Genomic DNA, 22,773 nt, shown 5'->3' with positions numbered 1-22,773 from the left:
CTTAATGAAACCTTTCAATCCAGTATTCAGTTCTAAGTTTTAGGTCGATAGTTTTTGTATACCGTCATTCTTGTCTTCGTCTGCCGTCTTGGTGCGTATTGTCCACTTGTCCATAACGCTCTGCTTTTGCCGGCAAGTCTTTTGGAACCAGGTAAAGTAGATCTGCTGGAATAGAAAAAGACCTCAACATCGCACAGAGGATATAGGGTGAAATTGCCGCGTGCGCCGGTAGCTCCTTACATAGTACTTTGAAGATACCACGTGCCTCGTGGCAAAGACGCGCCATAATCAAGTACCGCCCGCGTACTCCGCCCCCCGCCAACGTCTTGTCTTCTTTCGTTCTTTCGCACACTCTCTCACTTCAAGGCAACCGCCGGTCGGCTCCTTTCCAATTTCTCACCTTCGACCATCCCTGTGATCTGCCTCCGAACGACTCCGCTCACCGTTCGATCCACCCCCTGAGTCCACAGCGCTTACCCCCCTGTAAACTGGGGCCATTCCAGCTGCACCGCCCGGCTGCCATGCGCGATCGACCCGTTTAACGCCTACCAACATCGTCACACATACCCCTCTTCTCCATTTCCTGGGCTTTCTTTTGTCATGTCGGGTCTCAAACTCCTGAGCAAGGCCGAGGAAGCCATTGTCGAAAGACATCTGCCCAAAGACATCACAAAAGCTGTCGCACGACTGCTCGTCGCCAATCCAGACCCAACAAAATGGCAGTACACTGGGCTGCAAGGCGTAATAGCCCTATGCGAGGACACGGTAGGACATTGCTTTTGGCTGAAAATGGTCGACGTCTCGGTACGTAGCTCCAATTCCCCTGATAACGAGGAGAGACTGACATTAGATTCCGTTATAGCCCGGTGGAAGTGGTAGTGTGATCTGGGACCTTGAGATCGAACAAAACTTTGACTATGTCAAGGAAAGAGAATTCTTTCATTCCTTCGTTTTCGATGGTGTTCTGTTTGGTCTCTTGTTCGCCGACTTGAAAGAAGCAAAGGAGTTCCTGGCCGGAATCGAAAAGCGTGAGAAGGTCGCAAGCAAAGAGACCAAAAGAAATCCATATAAGTCCTACGAGAATGGTGCCCTCCTCGTGGATCCTCATTCTACCAACGAGAAGAAAACAAAATCTAGGTTTGGAAGTTTGCTGCATCGCTCATCTCATAGCCCCAATCCCACTCCCGTGCATTCAATAATACCTGTCGCGCAACCACCTACGCAACTACCAGCTCAACCCCCAGCACAACCCCCAGCACAACCCCCGGCACATTCGGTCAGCTCGGCTCCAAACGGCCTGTTATTTGACCCCAAAGATCCGCAATGGAAATGGCTGGTGGATCAGCTCTTTGACATGGGTATTACGGGAGACCAAATTGTTGAGAATGCCGATTTTATCAATGATTATATCAGGGAACAGGGCTTCCTCTCAGCAGCTCCGGCACTCGCCTCAACTGAGGACCAACATAAGCCAAGGACAGCTCCCCCACCTCCTCCGGGCCCCCCAGTTCCCAAGACCCACCCAATCAGTCCCCAGGATACAGGAAGCAGCTCAGGAAGTCGACGTGGTCCTCCACCGCCACCGCCAGCTCGAAAGTCTCGTTCAGATGCTGTGGAAGAGCCTATCTCATCGCCTCCGCGCGAGCCATCACCGCCAGCTCGGAGGTTTAATGTACCGCCTCCCTTCGCGGATGCAGGCAAGTTAGTCGTGTCCGAAGGCCCTGCCGAACGCAGACGACCACGAGCGATTTCGAGTGCTGCAAATGCTCCCCCACCACCACCGCTACCCCCGAAGACACCGATGGATGACAGCCAGCCTCGATTTGGAGTTCCTCCCCCATTCTCGGGTGATCGCAAGGTCTCCGCACCGCCTGCACCTCCTAGTCGCAGTCCAGTTCCTGGTGGACCCCCACCTCCACCACCCCGTGGGAATATTGCGCCTCAACTTCCACCTAAGGTCCCAAACACAGCTGCTCCGGGACTTCCTCCCCCTCCGCCTGCCAGGGGACCTACATCTCCACCCCCGCCGCCAGCCCCTCGGCCAGCCCCAGCATCATTCGCGCCTGCATTGCCCCCGCCGCCGCCACCTCGGGGCCCGGCTTCACCTCCTCCGACAGAACCGTATAGCGCAGGCCCTCCACCGCCACTTCCAGGCCGCTCTGTGCCTTCAGTACCGCCCCCACCTCCACCCAGTGGTCCAACCGGTGGGCCTCCACCCCCTCCAGCGCGCTCTACACCTTCGGTTCCCCCTCCGCCTCCTCCCCCTGGTGGCAGCTTTACCGCACCACCTCCCCCCCTCCCCCAGGACCAAGCTCTGGCGCACCTGGCGGACTCCCACCACCACCTCCTCCCCCAGGTCGCTCAGGACCTTCAGTTCCGCCACCACCTCCGCCCCCTGGTGCTTCAGGAGGACCACCGCCCCCACCCTTGCCCCAGACTGGCGGAGGCGGTCGAGACGATCTTCTGGCAGCTATTCGCAACTCCGGCGGAGGAGGCTTGCGGAAAGTCAGTGCCTCGGAGAAGAAAGACCGAAGTGCAGCCATGGTTCCTGGAAGCGCTGCCGAATCATCTGCAGCAGCTTCTAGCTCAGGTCCTCCACAAGGTGGCTTGGCTGGTGCCTTACAGGATGCATTGAAGAAAAGGAAGCAGAAAGTCAGCGGAAGTGGTGAGTATTTTCGATCCTTGAAGAATTAAATTTGTACTTACTATCCTTGCAGATGACGAGAAGGAAGATGACGACGATTGGTAGAATATTGTCTTTTTGCATGGGATCGCTTCTTTCATTCATAATACCTATATCCTTGCCTAGGCATTTCTCTTGCGGCCATTAAGCATGATTTCCCTCTCTTTGAACTTGCAGCGACTTTTTCAAAAGCTTGGTTTCGAGCGTGGAGGGAAGGCAGTTATGCTTTGAATATATTTCTTAGTTCAAGCCCCAGTGGATGCTGTTTAGACTGATACGGTACCTCGTAAAAGTTCCACCGTAGCCAAATTTCCAAGGTTAGAAACTGCGCAGTCGTGTACATAGGCTGTCCAACAATCAGCACTCAGTTCCAGGGCTGTACCAACTAGTTGACTTCAACAGGCATGGATGATTCAGGCTTGAGAGAAACATTGAAAACTTGATCTTGGGAATCAACTTGAAACATGTCCTAGAAGAAGCTGGAGGTAGCATTATCAGAGACAGTATCTTTTCATTGTGCATGCATCCAATTAATAATCACCCCAGGTGCTGGATCACTGACCACACCTGAGCATGCATCAATTATGTACAAATATTACACTCCCCAGAGTCCAAAACCACTCAAGCTCAGACACCCTAGAAAGAAACAGGCTTCTTGCCAGCCGGAACGGGCTTCTTTCCAGTACCCTCACCACCAGCAGATGGCTTAAGCAACCAAAGCGAATCCCCAACAGACCCATCACTTCCCTTGATGTACTCCCACTTCATAGCAGTAGCATTTGCAACAGTCATCTTACTGAACCCATACTCCTTGGTGTTAAGCACCGCAGTAATATTAGTCAGACCCTCTCCATCACTGAACTCACTGTGGCTTTCAATGTTGCCGGCCATACCATTGATAATATGCGTCATGGAAGTACCAGGATTCATGCGGTAGGTGTTGTTGTTCAACACGGACGCAGTATCAATGGTACCATTCGCACCAAGCGGGAACAGGCGCTCATACCAATGGATATGGCCAGAGAGGTACGCATCAACGCCGTGCTCGAGGAAGAGTGCTTCGAAAGCTGCACGGATCTTCTTCTGGTAGGAAGAGTAGGCGGAGCTGTACATGGGTCTGTGGCTCATGACAACGACCCATGGTGTCTTGGAGCGGTCGATGCTTGAGAGGTCGTTCTTAAGCCACTTGTATTGCTCGTAAGCCTTTGTGTCGCTGACGCTGCCGTCGACTGCGCCGAAGGGGCCGCTGTCTGTGATGAAGGTCTCGGATTCGGTGGGCAGGGTCTCGTCGCCTGTTACGTCTTCGGCGAAGGACCACTCAGGGCTGTCGGCGTAGTCGGTCTCGCCGTTCATGGAAACGAAGTGCGCGAGGCCGTAGTCGAATGAGTACCAGAAGTTGCTTACACCCCCAGTTTCCTCACCGGGCATGCGGAAGCGGTGCTGGAAGGCAGTGAAGTTTCTGAATGATGCATGTAAGTATTTGAAATACAGGTATTGGGATAAGTATATTACCTCTGCGAAGGCGGGCAGCTGTAGTAGGTAAGGTTGTCTGAGGGAGCAGTGCTGTTCGCCTCGTCGTTGTTCAGATAGGCTGTCAACACGTTACCGGGGCCATCGAACTCGCCACAAGAAGCCTCGTGGTTACCAGGAAGAACCATGTAGGGAATCTTCTTGGTAATGGGACCCATCCATTGCTGCCACAGATCCCAGTTGGACTCGTAGATGACACTCATGTCACCACCTTGGGGACCACCCTGGTTGGCGATCTCTCCAGCAGGAAGAGGCTGCTCGTACTCCTCGGTGATACCACCGGGCAACTCGCTGCTAGAACCATTGTAGCAGACGGGCCAATCATCCTCGCACGCCATCACGCCAGAGGACCAGTCATCTGCGTAACTGATATCACCGCCGTGCCAAGCGAAGGCAGCCTCGCTGGCAGCTTCGGTCAGGTACTTGTGCGTACCCTTGGCATTGGTGTAGCCCATATCATTCAGCACGGCCACACTGAACTCGGTAGGGTCACCAGCCTTGCGGGCAGTGGTGAAGCTCAAGACCTCAGACTCGGTGGTGCCATTAGCAGCAGGAATTTGGTAGTAGTATGTCTTACCAGACTCCAGGTGCGGCAGGGAGACCTCGTGGAAGAACTGACTACATTGGGTAACAGCCTTGACCAGGGAGCAGGACGGGGTACGGTCATAACTGAGATATATTAGCATCACTTTCTCTTTGAATAAGTCAATTGAATAACTCACGTGTGAGTATAACCTCGGGCAATGTTAGTCAAACGATTGGGACTAGTACCCCACTTCACAGAAGGCGACCTTCCCAGACCGAAAGGTGTCTGGTAGTGGATGTGAATACCATCGGGGATATAAGCCAGCGAGATAACGTTGACATTGTTAGTCGGGTTAGAAGACGCCGGCTTCACAGCTGGTGCCTCAACTAGACGGTTGAATCCCTTGCCATTGCCATTGATCGTAGGATCAACCCAATCGCCGATAGGGACAGCGGGGCCCTTGTAGGGGAACCGCGTGTCGACGTCCCGAGGGTCTACCGTTGGGCTACCATTGGCAGCGGCGGACAGAGCCAGCAAAACGGAAGCAGTGGTGGCCTTCATGGTGAAAAGAAATTGAGTCCGTGACACCCCACAACAAACGGCTGCAAGGCCGGGTTTTATGTGTGAAGGCCATCGCAGCTAAGCTAAGGTGCATTCGCGTGCCGCTGATAAGCTTGACTAAATGAATTCCACACGTGCAATTGGATGGTTGGGCGATTGGTTTATGCAAGATTAAACTAGTCTACATTGTCTCCGCACTGGCCCGCAGGGGTATAGATGAATATTAATTTACACGGCTTTTTGATAAGATACACGCACTAATAATGGGGAGCAAATAGCCGGGAATTATGTTAATTGCATTGTAAATCCGTGGCATTAAATATTTGTTCCTGAAGTAAAACCACATGGGCATCAAACTGGTCGTTGATTGGTCGATTGGATCTTGGTCCGGGTACTGCAATGACCTAAGAGTGGAACATGCATAGAACAACTTGTTTTTGACCAACGATGACTTTGTCATTAAATGATTATTCCGATCGAATGATTGGCAGCACTCTAACCGAGTCAGCCAGGGCCCACTCAATTAGAGCCTCGGGATTCTCCTCTACTTCCATATCGAGAGCCTTGAGCCAATAACCATGAACCTCCAGAGCATCATACTGTCCCCTCCAGGCACCTACCACTTGAAGGATCGGACGTTCTTTACCTTCCAGGCTCTCTCGAATTTTATGGCCTGCCCAAACTGGAACCGAAGTACCGCGATATCTGCATGGCTCAGCAAAGGATCGCGGACAATCATACTCGCAGGTGCAATGATCTTTATAAGTGCCTTTGAATGACCGGGATCCTGATGCGTTTTAGTGACATACCGTTTCTCTTCCAAGCGTAGCACGTGACTGGCCCTTTTTTCGAAGAAAACAATGATTACAACTCAACTTAACGGGGAAAACAGCTATGACCTGGGCATGGGCCCACGGAGAGTTGAGCACAGGAGTTAGAGAAGATTTTAGGACAGGGCGCCAATGAAAAGCCGACTAGTTACTAGTATCAAGACTGCCAACGCCAAAAAAAAACGCGATTCTTTCCATTGACCGCATCCAGGACAACGAATTCTACGTATGATACATAATTTGTTGACCCATTCAGCAGCGCCGGAAGTTGTCAATGTTTATTCGCATGACGGTCGCTTTGTAATGAAAGAATAGGAAATCCGGGAAAAAGCGGTCCAGAGAAGAAGCGACGGAGATCCGACGGCTAGACTAGATGAGGATTTCGGCCGCTCCGCCTTTCACGCTAGTTGGCTTGAGCTCCCCCCGTTGGAATTGACATTCGTTGCATTTGCGGAGACTCCGCTTGGATCCACAATGCTCTAGTCCGCTGGCACGTGCCTCGCGATCCATGATCATGTTTTTTTGCGCTTGTTTTAGCGCGACGAACTCAGCGAAAGCCATATGTGAGAAAGAAAAAATAGTGTTAGAGAGATGGTAGGACACTGAGTATGAGACTGAGTAGGAGAGATGGAGTATCATAAATTCATTTTGAGCATTGACAATATTCATACTCTGGCCTCGGTCGGGAATAAGACACAACGCCCTCGTCGTTAAAAAAGGGGGTGAACAAATGTAGTGAAGCGGCTGGAGAAAGCAAGAAAAATGAAATAAACACAGCAGATACAGGTTTCATGTACCACATTGACGATTGCATATGACCCCTGGGCGCATTCCAAAACCAATAAATATGCCATCAAAATTCAGGCCTAAGCCTTAACACCTTCCTCAACATATTCATTATTGGAACCACTGTTCTCCGAGTCCGGCCGGTTATCCTGTAGCTGCATCCGGCGCGCTACACGAGGTGGATCAAAGATGTTCTTCGACTGGGCAAAGATCTCATCAATCTCCTCCAGCGTCCGTCCCTTGGTCTCAGGGAAGAAAAAGTACACAGACGGCACAATAGCGGCATTAACAACTGCAAATACAATATAGTACTTATTTCCGATAGTCGAGAAGCCGATCGGTGTTACTTCCGCGAGCAGGAAGTTGAAGACCCATACAGTGGCAGTTGAGACAGCACTGACGGCAGCACGAACTTGCAGGGGAGCCATCTCGGCGGCATAAAGGAATGTGAGACCGGAGTAACCGGTTGTGAAGATGAACTGGAAGCAAAAGAGCGCTATCACTGCCACCACTAGGGCAGCGGTGCTGTCAGATGCTTGGGGTGATGTTGTACCAGCAAGGACGGCCATACAGATGGACATGGCTCCTGCACTCCATAGCATTAGGGGTCGGCGACCGAGACTGTCGATGGTATAATAGGCGAGGTAGCCACCGAAAGGCTGCATCAGACCCATTGATGCAGCGAGAATGCGGGATTTCACGGCGTCCAGACCGAGGTATTGCTAAGGAAAGGGCTATTAGAAAATGATGCTTTAAGTTTCAGCCATTCCAAGGAGCTTGGTAAAGGCTGGTGAAAATAGACAGGAATTGAAGATTCGACTCACCTGGAAGATACTGGTCGCGTAGTATGTAATTAGATTCACACCGCACATCTGCTGGAAGAATTGGCCAGTGGCGGCCAGATACGCACGGTGGAAGAGGCGCTGCTCTCCATTCGTGAACATAGCCGTCCACGAAGTATTTCCACAGACAGAGAGTGTAGTTTGGATTTGTTGAATGCTATCAGTGATCGTGCTGGAGTCAGGTTCGAGCTCAAGGAGAGCCGCCATGACCTTCCGGGCCTCTTCAATTTGACCAGTCTTGATCAGCCAACGGGGCGATTCTGGCAGCACCGTGATAAAAATCATGGCGATGGCGGACATGACAATGGGGAAAGCGAGAGGAAACCGCCACGAGACTGAGTTTTCTTTCACAAAGTAAAAACCGAGATCAATCCAGAGAGCTAAAGTAACCCCGACGCCAACAAATATTCCATCGGTAACCACATTTGAGCCTCGTTTGTGCGCTGGTGAGATTTCGGACTGCCAAACAGGCACAGTGGCGACGTATCCGCCAATGCCCACACCAAGAACGAGTCTAGCGACGATGAATTGGGCGAAGTTGAATGATGTGGCCATGAGTAAGGCTCCGATGATGTTGATCAAGTTTGTCCAGAATATAACCTTCTTCCGTCCCAGGAGATCACCAAGATAGACGCATGACAGGGCTCCAAAGATACCACCGACAGTATATAGGGCAATCACCGTGCCTATTCATAAGCTGGATTAGAAGAAATACGGAGAAGCTGTTTGATTCTTGACTCACCTTGAATAGTCGAGTTTTCATGCTGCAGTGCTCCAGTCGTGTGGATAGTGTCCATCTGAGGGAACTGGTTGTTGAATGTAGGAAGTGTCAAAAGGCCACCAGCCACGCTCATATTGTATCCATAACACGTAAAGGTCGGACAGACGACCAGGAAAACAGCTGCCCGAAGAAGGGAATTGCCACGAAGGCCAAGATATGGTTTCAATCCCATGATGCAGTTAAAATGCGCTCAACAAGTGGCGACTAGAGTGGAAAAAGTGAGGATGAAAGAGAAATGGATAAAGAGCCATGGATATAACAACTTGACGCCTTCTTAACTCACACATATCCGTAACACAGTATAGGGTTTAAGTTTTGCGGTAGGCGGCGGTCCCCGTTGATTCATAACTTTGATCAGGGCAACTACGGTCCCCGGAAGTTTCCCCACACTTCTTCCCCGGATTTAGCTTGGCATCGTTCAACTCCATGTGGTAGTCCCAACCGTGCTTAGCATTTCCCGCTGTTCTCCGATTGATTGTGGAGCCGTTTCCCTAGGTTGATTGACTTAAGGCTTAGACACACCTGAATCCCAAGGTCTCCTATCACGGAATATAGGAAGCTCGTATATTCCGAATAGCTGGTAAAGGAAAGTTTAACTACGGTTTAGTCATTCTTACCCTGACAATGAGAAGCTGGTAAGAAATATTGGCAGCTAATTACTTACACCCCTCAAGTTCTCCATTTTGAATTCATTGTTTTCCAAATTTCACTCGTTGCTTGTGTAATACCTCATTGTCGGGCCTTCCCACTTGTGCCGTCCACGAACAATCCAATCCCCACAGGCAAACAACATAACCAATCCAAGGACAGGTCCAGCGTAATTCATATTCTCCGCGGTAACCGGCACAGTCGCCGGGAAAGGAAGAAAGATAATGAAATAGATAGCGAAGAGAATGGCAAGAATATTCATGGGGAGGCCGAACTTCCCTAGACTAAATGTTCCATGTGGAATATCATGGGGTGTCATGAAGCGCTTTGAGATAAGAAGAATGAGAGGAATAAGATAGGAAATATAAAGACCGAGCGTACTAAGCGAGAGAATAGCGTTGAACGCAGCTGTAGACCCGATCTGAATGAACGAAAGCGCGAACATGCATGATGCAACTAAGCCCAAAGCACGGAGAGGTATCTTGTAGGTTGTGTCAATGACAGCAAAGAAGTCGGAGAAGGGAAGTCCGTTGTCTCGGGCGAAAGCCCAGGTCAGACGTGTAACAGAGGCGAGGCCGTTGAAGAGGGCGATCCAGCCGGGAAGCATACCCAGTGTCATAAGGACACAGGTGGCTTCTATAGATCCGGTTGCTTGGTAGGCGATTGTGATGATGGGGTAGCCTGTTGCGCTGGTGACGGCTTCGAGGTAGTCGCCCATACAGTAGAGAACAGCGATCAGGTAGCAGAATGCGAGAGCTCCGTTGATTAGGGTTCCATAGATCATTGAGCGGGGAACAACGACATTGGCGTTTTTGACTTCTTCGGCCATGTGGATTACGCCGTCGACGCCTATTATATGGTTTAGATTGTGGAGCGAATGTTCTGATAGTGGAGGCACGTACCAGATAGAGGAGTAATGACACCAAGAAGACCGACAGAGAATACAACTCCGGAATCCTTCCAGCCACTCAAGCCGCCGACAAATGTGTCCCAGACAAATGCGTTGGGGTTTCGAGGGGCGAGAGTAACGAAGACGGCGATGGTAACGGGTAGGAAGACCACATGCATGATGCCTGCAGCAACTTCAATGCCCCCCAGAACGCGACGTGCGAATATATTGATAATGATCGGGATAATTGCAACTGCCCACATGAGCAGCGTACCACGCCATCTCTCGAGCTCATATCCAGGGTACGCCAGCACAACTAGACCCTGGATTTGGGTTCCGATGAAGTATGGCGCAATGCAGACAAGAGCAGACCAGGAGAAAACAGTGATCCAGCCTGATTATGTTCAGCATGCGACTATAAACAAAGGGAGATGGGCTAGATATGCACTAACCCTGGAAGAAACTAATAAATCGACGACCACGAGGAGCAAGGAAATAGCTCCAGTGATACTGAGCACCTGCAGTTGGGTGTCTATACATCTGGTCAGCACTGGCTCATTACGGTCATTATTGTACACATACAGAGAGGCCAGCTCAGCTAAAGAGCAAGCGATGGCCAAGTTTCCTACAGTGCTCAAGATGATCCCGTAAATAATCGCTGCAGGGCCACCGTTGTACAGCCCCGCGAGCAAACTGCCACCAGCAGATTCCCATGTGGCAAGAAGACAAGTGGAGAATGCCACAGATGAGAAGAAGTTGAGATATCTCTGGCCGCCGATTAGTGTCTGCGGTCAATCGAACACTAAATGATATTTACCTCCATTTGTTGTTTCTCGCGCGATATCGCGTTCTCATATGTATTGTTTCCACTCCCTACTGGCCCTGACAGCACAGCACTTTCGCCCTTCAGCTCCATCTCTTCTTTCATATGATGCGTATTGATAACGGGGAAAAGAAGTGTCGGAGAGAAACAATTCCGCTGGGTCATTCGACCTCAAGAGGGCAAGAAGCACTTCGTCTTTCACCTCCCCACTTCATAAAATTGAGCTAGACCGGGATATTGATTGCGCAATGAATGCGAAACGGATAATTGACACATCGGACGCGAGTTACTGCTCGCTTCGGTACAAAACCCTTGTCATTCACATTTTAGTAACGAGACCGGTGCTCTTTAGTGTCGTTTAGTGCTATCTAGTGCCAATTAGTGCTGTTTAGTGCTGGAATTGGACTCTCCGGAATAAAACCCCGCGATTTCTTTGTTCTGGGTCCTATGGCTTATCCTATAATAATGTTGTTAGAATATTTTTTTAAATCCATTTTGTATAGTTTTTCCTTCCTATCGGCGTGATTTTAGACTACTGGTATGTTCGAATCGACGGGTGGAGAATTCGCAGGATTCGCATCTTTGCGGAGATGCAATGTTGCCACGCCAAGCTAAAACGCCACCTCGTGCGGTCTCTAGAACTGAGAAGCGCACACGTGAGTAGAGTAGGCGTTGAACTTGAAAGAACAACAAGGGTTGAAAATTCTCCAATAGAAAGAGACTGTAGCAGAGGTGTGAAAAATTGACTTTTATAAACTGCCACCCTATTTCGGCAAGGTCCCGCCTTTTAAGTACATCAAGATGTGATGAACGACCACGACAATGCTTTCGAGGTCTTTAAAAGCAATAATAGCGGCCCTTAATTTACTCAGACATCAATTCCGCTTCTGTTAGTGGCCATCATGAATGTGCTCGCTTAGTTCGGCTCGGCATTTTACTTCAAGCAGCAACGAACAGCGGTCAACACTCACATCTGGGCAGCTATGATTCTCGAACTTGTTCCACTTGTTTTCTTAAAGAAGAAGGTTGATCATGGACCGGGAAAATCAGGACCACTCAAGCAAAGGCGATATTCAAGCCTGGAGCAAGTTAGCTTACGCGGCTCATCTTCTGCTCATCGCTGTCTTGTCGCTTTCCAAAATTTCGAACATTTAGCTTCTTCGAAAATTAATGCCGAAAAAGAACCTGCTATGCAGCTTTGCGTTCACAGCTGTATGGTCGTCGGGTGTTCGAAATTTGCATTTCTAAATATTGCTTTTCAGTGTGAATTACTTGATGTGCGGCTATACTCCCTTAAGCGATGTGCAGGAAGGAGACATTTTCTATCCAATTGCAGTCTTCAAAGTCCCCACGGAGATTATCATTGCTGTCCGGAATTTCATGATGATGCGAAATGTCTAGATGGCCTGGCAAAAGGGAGTGATGATCCTGTGCTTCTTCTCTTCACGCGTAAGGTATCTGAGCATAACGTCAGGATTATTCAATAGCTCACGCATTAACACATCACCGTATCGTCGGCCTCATTGCCAATCTCGCCCTCCTACCTTCATTCGTCGACTAAACCAACCTCTTCTGTCCGTGACACCCCACCCCTACCAACTTCCGCCAACGGCCTCACTGACTCTGAAGATTCAGCCCATGCAGCACAAGGAACATTGGCGCATTTAAAGTCGAACTTCCCTAAGTCGCACGACCTCTTAATTACGTGAGGGTATCAGGTACTCTACATTCTGTCATGATAAAATGGCATTCAGGGAGTTCAGAAATCCCAAGTTCCCACGTTAATGCAGGGTTGGGTGTGACTTGCTCAATCAAGCAAGAATATCCTTGTCATTCAGCTGCGCCAGCTCAATGAGTTGGCTCACAACCGTTAGCCCACCTACCCCTCTTTAACTTCTCTTGGTCAGGATCTTCTCAAGTCATCGACAAAACAATCAGTCAAGCTTATCAAACATCAGGTTAAAGATGCCGAAACACATCAAAAAGTTTTTAGGCCGTGTCTTTACAAGGAGGAGGCCGAGAAGCTAGAAGCTGAAAAAACAAAAGAGAATGTTCAAAATAATAGCGCCGTTGATGATGTTAGCCAGTCCGCAGAACAGCCAGCCCAGTCAACACAGACCTCCCAGCCACGAGATCTATGGCAAGCTGCTTATGAACAGCTTGATGAGACACAACAACATATTTTGTCGACCGAGCAGGTCTCTTCTGAGTCGGATGATAGGGGCGACAACCCAAGAGATCTAATTGATGAGGTTATCCAGACAACAAAGGAGGAGTATGAAAAGTATCATCAGACTTCCCATGGAAAGTTTAAACAGACCTCACACAAAATTGTCAATGCGGCACTTTCCTTCAATGATATTGTCGGTTCGACTGCTGCACTTGACCCTACACAGCATGCAGCTAGCGCCTGGGCAATTGTCTCGCTTGGTCTAACGGTATGCACTACTTTTTCACCGGGCATATTCGAGAAATTTTGATGAAATTTTCTTTCTTACCTGGACTGCTAGATGACCAAGAACCACTCCGACCTACGAGATGCTCTATTTGAATCATCGGAATATCTCGCAGATTTTCTTACATATTGTTCATTTGTTGAGATCAATATCTGGAGGAAAGAAAGCACTGATGCCAGAAATCGCTATGTTGAAAATTCATTGATACGACTTTACAAAGCTATTCTGAGCTACATCGTCCAAATACGAAAGTCATAGCAAGCCAAAATTGGAAGAAAGATTTTGGACACAGTAAGCGTCAATGCTATTCTACAGCACCCTCTCACGACGCTCAAGACCTCGGTCAAGAACGAAAGAGACGAATTGCATAAATGCATCGGATTGAGTCAATACCTTCGCCATGAAAACGATGCCGATAAGATCCTTCGCAGGATGGATGAGCTGACTAATTTAGTGAAGCTACATGTTGTGAAAGGAGCTCTCTATAACTCCTTTGACAATAGGCATAGGGAAAGATGCCTTGCAAATACCCGGACTGCACTTGTTCGCCAAGTATCAGAATGGATGGATTCCGATGACCAGTTACTTTTCTGGGTCAATGGAATGCCAGGGACCGGAAAGTCTACTATTGCCCAGACAGTCGCTCAGATTTCTGACGAACGAGGGTTTCTTGGTGCCACTTTCTTCTTCAAGCAGATGGAAAGGATCGCAATAACGCAAGACACTTCATATCAACCATTGCAAGACAGGAGGAAGGCTACGCCTCGCCAGCGCTTCAAGCACGTGCAGGATATTCAGGTGCAAAATAGTTGTGTTCAGAGCGTTCAGACGAAGGGCCTGAAGGTCTGAAGAGTAAGATAGCGGGCGCAAGAGTAAATTAAAGCAAAAACATACAACAGTCAGGATTCGCATGTGGTCACCCACCATACTACTAACTAACCGGCGTGTGGCTTAAGTACGGCTGAGCGGACGGGAAGCCCTGTTCTCCACACCCTATGGTCGTATGTACTCTACGTGTCATGGCAAGAATTTATATTGCGCAAGCATTCCAACAGAGAATAGATGGAGGTCAATTAAGAATCGCGCAACGAAGGATGATGGGGCGGGTAAGAAGCAGGGTGAGAGCGGGTATCACCCTCCGTTGCGTGACAACTGCACTGACCCATCGAACTAAATTGCTGGCAAGATAAGTTTCACGTGTATATTAAATCCTTGAAACGAATTTTGATCGTCTCTGACGCTGAATGCTGGTTGTTTTCTGTCGATCCCTGGACTGCAGTTTCTCATTTTTTATAGCCCCATTTATCTGATTCTTCAAACATCCACACAAGCAGCCACATTGTCCCCATGGACCCCGAAAGAAAAGAAATGAAAGGAAGCCCAGAACTAAAGCCCAAGATCCGGGCTCTCGGCTGGTGTTCATACAAAAAAAGAATATCCATATTTCATATCGATTGCAAGCCATACGAATTAGTGAAGGCTTATTTCATCAGTTTCAAACCTTAGGCTGGAAGAATTCGAATCAAAATTCCAGAAAGTAAGGCCATCTGGATCCAGTAAAATTGTCCGTGCTGCTCAAGATACAATCTATCACGCCATACATTCACCCTATCAACATCCAGGTCACTTTCTGTCTTAGCCGAACTTACAGATTGACTGTTTTCACCTCCACCATACGGTAGCGATAGCCTCTTGCCTCATTAGAAGATAAGAGATTTGTTTCTCGCGATAAGTAAACATATCAAACCACTGAGAGTGGCCGCGGCGTTAGTGATACGAACGTCAGTAGCTTAGCGACGAAGAATGAGATGTTGATACGTTTCCATTCAATCTTATTAACACCTTAATAAAACGACCCATACGTAAGCTGTGTCCTGCCTTTACTGGATTCACCTCTAATCCAGAGAACACGGGCCCTTGAGTTAGTTTACGATGCCTGCTACGGCCTACTTGCTGAGATCTTATGTACGTGTCGTAAGAGGAAATACTTCTAGTACTTTAAACCTATATAGTTTGAAAACCATAAGACTATGTCAGATTTGGTTGGTGTGTTAACCAAATCATGGCTGTATCAGCGAACTGGCTGGTGCAGGCAGTACAACGTCTTTGCAGATCTGCAGCGACGAGAAGACTGGTCTGATTCAGTGTGCGAGTAAAGTAAGTACATCACATATCATACATATCAAGCAAGATATGCTTAAAAGACAGGTCTTCTCAGGAGATTAGGTGAATACTAAAATGGAAAATTAAAAAGCATATATTCTATCTACTTCGGCCGAAATACTAGATCATAATTAGAGGGATCTCAGGGCATGAATAATAGCATAGAATCATAAAGGGATGAGCCAGAATACCAATTGATCAGCTCTCAATCGACAAATACTTGCATATGACCTGTAACTTGCATGTTGTTTGATTGAAGAAGTATGCAAGAAATATCATGAAAAGAAGGAAACACAACAATCCAAAAGAGGGGAAATCTTGATTTTAGTGCATAAGCACGTTCCACGGAGATCTCTCATCTTTGACAGTAGCTATAAATGAGCTACTTCAAAGTATAATCCAAAAAGATTCTATTTTATCCCTAGAATTCACATTGATTAACCAAGAACAACAGTTCTCAGAATTAGCCATCATCCAAGCTATCTTTTTAACCCTTCCCATATTGAAGCTCTGGTCTGTTGCTGGATGAGCCACGCGAAGTTTGAACCGACTAAGTAATTGTGGATCTCCACCTGGGCGGTTTCCAAAGCCGACAAGGCTCGCAAACACGAAACCTGGAAATTCCCTGAATTTCTTCCTGGAGATATGGCGCGACTTCGGGGTGTTTTAAAGGGTCAAATTCAGGGCGAACAATCATAGAGAGTAATAATCGACACATTCGACACCAATCTGCATGGAAGATGATTCGAGACAATGGCGTTGACCAGTGCACCTCATTCCCATCTGTCTCTTCCAGGGGGGTTTTCATCGCACTTCTCCACAGGAAGCGACCGGCACTTAGAGCACAGGTCTTCCTGCCCGAGTGATTTACGAAACAAATCATCGCAATCATCCCTGGTTTCGATGAAGGCAGTGGGAGGTCTGATTTTGCTGACCATATCTTTAAAGGCATTCTTTACACTATCGCTTGCCTTGATTAAATCCGGGGGCATCCAAGGCATTTTGAAGAGAGTGAAAAATTGATTGACTGGCGGGAAAACTCTCTGGATATGATTGACTCTGAATTTGGTAACAGCTGGCATACCGAATACTCGACCAGCATCTCCCTCCTGCGGCGAATTTCTTGAAATCATTTCTGTCGCTGGGACGAGAGGCCTTGCCGGCAAAGGTCGCGGCTTCTCTGTGGGGGAATCAGGTAGTGTAGTCTCAGACTCTTGGCCAACAAATGTAGTGCATGGGGATTTGTCTGCCTGCGTATTCTGAGGATCGTGAATTGGAGATGCCCTAAGATATTTGGGCTTTGCTGGTACTTCTGGCCGACTTGAGGAAGTCATTGGGTTGGATTATTCAGATTACTTCTTCAGTTTCAGGAGTTCTTAATGCAGTCGAATCGCCCGAGGCTGGCTCGGGAGGATGTGGCTCTTATCTTAATGGAACATTAAATATCAACATGTCGTGGGGGCGAAGAGCCCCTCAGGGGCTCATCTCCCCTCTTCCCCGCAAAACCAATTGAATAGCCTTGAGATTTTGGATTATTAGATTTTCTAAGATGCCCTAAGTCAAGGTCAGAGTACCAGGCGGGGCTAATCAACCCCTAAGTGAGAATTCCCATACCGTTCTCACCTCCATCACCCTGTCTACAAATTTCTAACCCATATCACCCATTATTACCTAGCATAAGCCCATCGCCGCTCTATTGTATTGAGGTTTTGGTAAGGCCCCCCTGAGATATCGAATGTATCTTCATCAATACTAGTTCTTTACATTCCACCATGGGCTTTATCTATCTCAAATGAAGAGCTGTTCGAGTCTTGATGATATTTTGGTCATTGCACATAATGATACAAGCGTGTTTGTTTCAAAGAGAAACAGCAAAAAAGAAAGCCACAGCGAAAGATCAGAACAGAAAGCCACGGCGAAAGAGCAAAACAGAAAGCAGAAGAAAACAGACCTCTCACTCCTCAAGCATTGGACTTCGGCTTCGTGAATGATGCAATCTTTGCCTCTTGGGAATTTCTAAACCTGGGCTAAGCTGTCGTAATGGTGAGATTGATTTTTCTTGACTTCGTAGCCGCATGGTGAATTGGGCGCTTGCAGGCGAAAGATTTTCACTGTGATGCGGGATCGCTGGGGAGCGGCCACGAGATACCCGTCTGTTTTCTTTTCTATCAGCCCTGTTCCCCATGGAAATTGGGGCTGTGTCGTCGTCCGGCCGACCTTCCTCATCCTCCTCCTCCTCCCCCGCTCCCTGCATCGCTGCAAGTCGAGTCAAGTGCCACATCAGAGTAAGCAAATCCCAAGAAGGCAAAGGTCTTTCGGCTGGATTATCTGTCACAACGGTAAAAAGTTCCCCGGACTGAATCTCCTCCTGCCTTAGCCAATGATAGAGGCCCTCATTATTACTCGGCAAAAATCGAGTATGTGCATCGGGGTTTTTGAAAGGATTCTCGGTTGGTAAGACCAAATCCGTGCGCTTGATGCTTGTTGGTAAAATTGGCAGCCAATGCAGAGCAATCTGCATTTCAGTCCTATCCTCATTAATGGATACTGGACGAAATGCAAACCTTGCTGATCCCCAGTATGAGTGTGCGTGTTGGCTCAAGGACATCATATTCGCCGTGAACTCCGTGTTGATCACATCTCCTTGGAGAAGCTCCGCTTCCCATTTCTTACATTGTGCACGCCCCCAGTAAATGGTGAGATGGTTCCAGAAGGGGGTATGACCAGACCTGACGACTGTTCCACTAAATCGGTGCGGAACGATGTGAGCTGACTGTAAGAAAAGGCTCCCTTGTGCCGTCACTAAGCAACGATTTTTGTCCCTTCCGAGGCTCTAGAGGTCGATAATGTTAGTACTTTCCTTTTACCAAGATTCTTGACAGACTCACCTGGGCCACAATAGTTTGATCACGCTTTGGTAAGGAGGACGTGGTGGGGAATGGGATGGCGGGCTGCAAATTGGCTGAATGATCTACTGACAGACATTCCATCGAGGTTGCATCTAGATTTGATCGTGGGTCGGAGGACATAGTCGAGGTAGTGGGAGATGACTGTTGATGTTCCTCTGAGGGCTGGGAGAACTTGCGCTTCTTACTGCGGATTTCGGTGAATGGGTTCTTCTTCGAGAATACCACTGTTCCAAAATGATTAGACTCATATTCTAGAAGCACAAGGGTACTCCCATGCACTTACAGAATGCAGGAATGTCGAGCGGCGCCTCGTTCAATTGTTTCCGCAAAACGAGAATCACAGTGTCGGATGCCGGCTTCGCCCATTCTTCGAGTGTTTCCTTTGCTGCAAACCAAAGCAGAAATAAATTCGCCCGAGGTATTTCTTCCACAAAATCGGCTTCTATCACTCCGACATTGATAAGCACACGGTGCACGAGGTCCTGTCGTTCTGGGTCTTCGAACTCTGAGAAAATCCCTTGTGTATCTTGGGACAGGCTCATTGCCGGGGGTGGGTCGCGAGAAAAACTCATTGTGGGAGTGGATGATAAAGTGAGGACGTGAAAGAAGCTGATGTGAGGAGGAAAGTGAATGGAAACGATGAAAAGGAAGAACCACGGAAGGTTTGATTTCACAACAACGATGAAGGTTTTGGTCGCACCTGCCGGGAAAGTCCACTGGGGACCTTTCCATACAGTTTTAGCTGGCTCTGACACGATATTACGTACATATTATAACGATTTAGGTGCGGAGTCGCCAGATATGGCTCCGCTGCTCTGCTCAGCTAGTCGCATTACCAATGAAGCATAGTAGTATTCCGGGCCACTCTTACTATCTTGTGATAGTCGTCTTACCTCCAAGGTTGTCATTGGCTTTATCGAGATTATCATCAGTGACCAAATCACCAGTTACCAAGCATTCAGCAACTTTAGCCATCAGAGCTCAACGTACAGTCGACTAAGCGGCGAAAACTCGTTCCCACGATTGATCCTGCCATGGTCGAGTCACTCAACCGCTTTTCGGATATGCTCACTGATATGAAAAGCGATGATCCTGTCGTTCGATCCCGTGCGGCCGAGCAGCTTACGCTATTATCACCGCTAATGCAACAGCTCGCCCTCGAGAGGAATAATGGCGGCGTCCATTATGCTGCGAGAGATTTCAAATCCCTTGTTATGACCTGCACAATTCTGGAGATCTCACATAATTCAAAGGATCTTTGGAATCGGCCAGACATCGACAACTCTCCCTCGGCTACCCTCTCTCCTGATGCGGACAGTGTCATTCACCGACTCCAAATTTCGGAGTACCACACAATTGACAACTCAGAAGGTTTCGTACGCGTTGTTGTCGATAACTCATTCTTGACCACCTTTCTGATAAAGGGTCGCTTGAGCATCTGCAGCTCTATCCAGAGGCAGATGTCAATTTTCAACGCGGCAATAAGTATATCACTGGCCGCGCTGACTGGCTCTTGTGTCATGATGACTCTCGACCCGGCATTGATTCGAAGTTCATTGCCATAGAAGCTAAACGGAGTTGCGAATTTTCCAGTGCCAGCCGTTAAATAGCAACATATCTCGCAGCTGCACCGGACTGTCGGGCCAAAGTCTCAAAGATTCATGCCGTTGCTTTCGGCATTACAACAGATAGTAAGTGTTATCAGTTTTGGTTCATGGACTCAGAACGGCGGCTTCTATCTTCTGTGGTATTTGATTGGCGTCTTGAAAAAGCCAAAATTATCACATGGATCGACAAAATGCTCGCCGACGCAATTGAAGCTTCCCCACTCACAACACCAACTCTGCGACGCAATGTCTCTCTGCGTAACTGGGAGAAGAATCTTCGACGGCGCCAGCTTTTGAGTTCTGCGCCAGAGGATTCACCTTTAACTGAAGGACTTCCGTTTGACATCAGTGCTCCAGAGTCGAGCCAGCTAATCGGAGTCGCATGGTACTACGGACGACAGGTCATGGTCGTCGAATATGAAGAAGAAAATGAAGAGGATGAAGAGGATTTTGCTGTTGAGGATTGATTTCGCTTAAGACTATACTTTACGGTTGTCTATCAGTAACCCTTACGCCTAGCTTGAATATGGGGGAGCTTCTATTTAAAACTATACTGCACTATAGCTACATGAAATAAAACCCTCTAATCCCGAATGAAAGGATCACTATAATAGCTCAACATAGTATAGGTCTTGAGGCTTTAAAATTGAGTTGCGCAAAGAATTAAAGAGGACGAGATTGCAAGAAGTTTTCAATAATCTCAAGGTTGAGATGATGCAATTGAAGTTGTGATGAGGAATGCTAGGACATGAATGGTCGGGCTCTTTGGACTCTTTATACAAAAAGCGGGTTATTATCTGGCAAGAGCATCCATCCGGGCATGCCGACAAAACTTGGATGGATACATGTTTTTGGCCCCCTCTTCCTACCACCTTCCTACCACTAGTATTGTGCTTTAGCCCCATCCCCAGGCCGAAGTCCTGACACTATCGATGTTAGTTGCATGCATGGTTCCATTGACGCGTAACAAGGATAACGAAACATTAATGAATCGACCAGAGATCTATGATAGCTAACATATACAGGCTTGAAAACCATCATTTATTGAGATGAGGTTGCTGAGGCTTCGTGAGCTACGCTTTCTTCTCTATCAGAATTTTCATTTCACTTAGCAAGGTCCAATAATATCAGGCACACAAAAGGGACTTGTTGTTACCTTGCCCCATTGCCTTGGCATCAAGCAGTAGAGACATTCTTGGAAAGCCTTCCCCATTTGTCGCTCTTAAATACTAGAACGAACTAGTAACCAACTAGATGCTGGTGCCGGCATCCACTTCGATGTTGGCTTGGGGCGATGAGCAGCCTCCTTCGCACAAATTTAGTCGAGAAATCGATTGCGCTGATTACTTCCTTGACCGGGGATTATACCAAATTATTCCTAAACCACAGGAATCCGTTAATTCTGCAATTACACTATATCTGGTATCACCTGAAAGAAAGCATTCCCATGGGTTAGCAGTGTTCATTGAGTTCTACAAACTGACTTTAAAATAAGTACAGGGAATGTACCGAGTTGCAGCACGGGTATAAGAGGCTCTCATACAACAGCCACATCGGATTTTCCCCGTGTTGTGGGTCTCAACCAAGGATCCATCCATAGATCAAATAATTCGGAGATCCAACTTGAGGATAGCGTAACACACCAGACCACAAGCTGTTCCACTTGACTAAAGAGAATTCGTGGCTTGTGTGGATATCGGTGATAACCGGCTTAACCTCGTCGATACTACGGGGTATTGTTGGTATGTAGCGGCCTGAATCCTAAAGGAATCAAGATAGGGTCACGAAAAATTTGCGCGAGGCCTTGGGCCGTGCGTCGCTTCATACTAGCCTGTCTTAGCCAAGAGAAGCAGCATTAGCTAGTCTTGCTGTAACACGGCAAATAAAGCGCCGAGCAGCTTATTAATGAAATACCGTGAGAAAACCTCATGGCTCATATATGAAGCGTGAGATCCTTTGATCCTTTGCTCGATGTATTAGACATATGAGCAATGTTGCCGAGTCTCCGTCTTCTACAGAGAGAACCTATTTCAATTTAGAAGGTTATTGCTTGTTGTAATTCATATAAAAATGTCAGACTCTTTGTAAAATAAGAACCTGTTCATTTGCAGCCCCCGATCCTTCCTATAGGCAACTCAGAATTCATTTCTGATGGTGCGGCTTTGCTCCTGATTTGTACAAGCCTCATATCCCGAGATAACCAATTGGCGCATTCAATACCGGCCAGGGGTTTTGGAGACCGCTCCTCAGTACAATTCACAATGTCCAACACGCAGGTCGTTTTACAGTCTAGTGCGAACTTGATCGTAACGTATGAGTGAAGTTGAAAGAGTATATCTTGTTAACACCCATTGTTGTTTGATTTCCAAAGTATCGTCTGCTGAGGCACACGAAAGTCGGTGTGATGTTTACGAAATTATCTCACGCTAAATTGGCAGTGCAAGTTCGCCAAAATAATGGATTGAGTTCGATCCTAGTCACCAAACCGAGGCTCAACTCTTCAATCGGACTTCCCAAACGAACTTTTCGGCAACAAAAGTATACCATAGTGCCTTGCGGGAGTCAGGGTTGAACAAACTGATAAAAGAACAATTAGCTTTTAAAAACAATCTGAAGCATTGCGCATCGCGTTTTCATGCATTTTGAATGTCCAAAAATTTTCGCCAACTTTACCCCCAAAAAAGCTTCTTTAAAATAAGCCAGCGATCATGCAGTAAACCCTACTTTTTCCCCTGGGAC

The 22,773-nt window shown here is 47.9% G+C and overlaps 7 protein-coding genes across 7 annotated transcripts; 3 read left to right on the top strand and 4 right to left on the bottom strand.

Annotated features, from left to right (window-relative positions):
• Nucleotides 1-600: 600 nt before the first annotated feature.
• Nucleotides 601-2,749, top strand: N7520_002932 (WASP family protein; the record flags this gene model as incomplete). The annotated part of the gene is made up of 4 exons (XM_057136867.1): nucleotides 601-804; nucleotides 863-2,121; nucleotides 2,172-2,665; nucleotides 2,718-2,749. The coding sequence occupies 4 exons, from the start codon at nucleotides 601-603 to the stop codon at nucleotides 2,747-2,749; spliced, it is 1,989 nt and encodes a 662-aa protein (XP_056999553.1).
• A 570-nt stretch (nucleotides 2,750-3,319) lies between these two features.
• N7520_002931 (purple acid phosphatase family protein) lies at nucleotides 3,320-5,300 on the bottom strand (the record flags this gene model as incomplete). Its single annotated transcript, XM_057136866.1, has 3 exons — nucleotides 3,320-4,142; nucleotides 4,196-4,882; nucleotides 4,936-5,300. The coding sequence occupies 3 exons, from the start codon at nucleotides 5,298-5,300 to the stop codon at nucleotides 3,320-3,322; spliced, it is 1,875 nt and encodes a 624-aa protein (XP_056999552.1).
• Nucleotides 5,301-6,996: 1,696 nt separating this feature from the next.
• On the bottom strand, nucleotides 6,997-8,711 carry N7520_002930 (sugar porter family MFS transporter; the record flags this gene model as incomplete). The annotated part of the gene is made up of 3 exons (XM_057136865.1): nucleotides 6,997-7,638; nucleotides 7,741-8,444; nucleotides 8,501-8,711. The coding sequence occupies 3 exons, from the start codon at nucleotides 8,709-8,711 to the stop codon at nucleotides 6,997-6,999; spliced, it is 1,557 nt and encodes a 518-aa protein (XP_056999551.1).
• A 534-nt stretch (nucleotides 8,712-9,245) lies between these two features.
• N7520_002929 (putative GABA permease) lies at nucleotides 9,246-11,004 on the bottom strand (the record flags this gene model as incomplete). Its single annotated transcript, XM_057136864.1, has 5 exons — nucleotides 9,246-10,036; nucleotides 10,090-10,470; nucleotides 10,529-10,608; nucleotides 10,659-10,843; nucleotides 10,894-11,004. 5 exons carry the CDS (start codon nucleotides 11,002-11,004, stop codon nucleotides 9,246-9,248), a joined length of 1,548 nt encoding a protein of 515 aa, XP_056999550.1.
• A 927-nt stretch (nucleotides 11,005-11,931) lies between these two features.
• Nucleotides 11,932-13,613, top strand: N7520_002928 (NACHT and WD40 domain protein; the record flags this gene model as incomplete). The annotated part of the gene is made up of 3 exons (XM_057136863.1): nucleotides 11,932-11,987; nucleotides 12,893-13,337; nucleotides 13,410-13,613. The coding sequence occupies 3 exons, from the start codon at nucleotides 11,932-11,934 to the stop codon at nucleotides 13,611-13,613; spliced, it is 705 nt and encodes a 234-aa protein (XP_056999549.1).
• A 3,859-nt stretch (nucleotides 13,614-17,472) lies between these two features.
• On the bottom strand, nucleotides 17,473-18,999 carry N7520_002927 (uncharacterized protein; the record flags this gene model as incomplete). The annotated part of the gene is made up of 3 exons (XM_057136862.1): nucleotides 17,473-18,351; nucleotides 18,407-18,651; nucleotides 18,711-18,999. The coding sequence occupies 3 exons, from the start codon at nucleotides 18,997-18,999 to the stop codon at nucleotides 17,473-17,475; spliced, it is 1,413 nt and encodes a 470-aa protein (XP_056999548.1).
• Nucleotides 19,000-19,461: 462 nt separating this feature from the next.
• Nucleotides 19,462-20,501, top strand: N7520_002926 (uncharacterized protein; the record flags this gene model as incomplete). The annotated part of the gene is made up of 4 exons (XM_057136861.1): nucleotides 19,462-19,803; nucleotides 19,872-20,004; nucleotides 20,053-20,118; nucleotides 20,200-20,501. The coding sequence occupies 4 exons, from the start codon at nucleotides 19,462-19,464 to the stop codon at nucleotides 20,499-20,501; spliced, it is 843 nt and encodes a 280-aa protein (XP_056999547.1).
• Between the last annotated feature and the right edge of the window lie 2,272 nt (nucleotides 20,502-22,773).

The sequence above is a fragment of the Penicillium odoratum genome, assembly GCF_028828045.1.
Source record: "Penicillium odoratum strain IBT 22623 chromosome Unknown utg000002l_segment0_segment0, whole genome shotgun sequence".
In the NCBI taxonomy this organism is placed as follows: domain Eukaryota; kingdom Fungi; phylum Ascomycota; class Eurotiomycetes; order Eurotiales; family Aspergillaceae; genus Penicillium; species Penicillium odoratum.
This window is presented reverse-complemented; position numbering and strand designations above follow the sequence as displayed.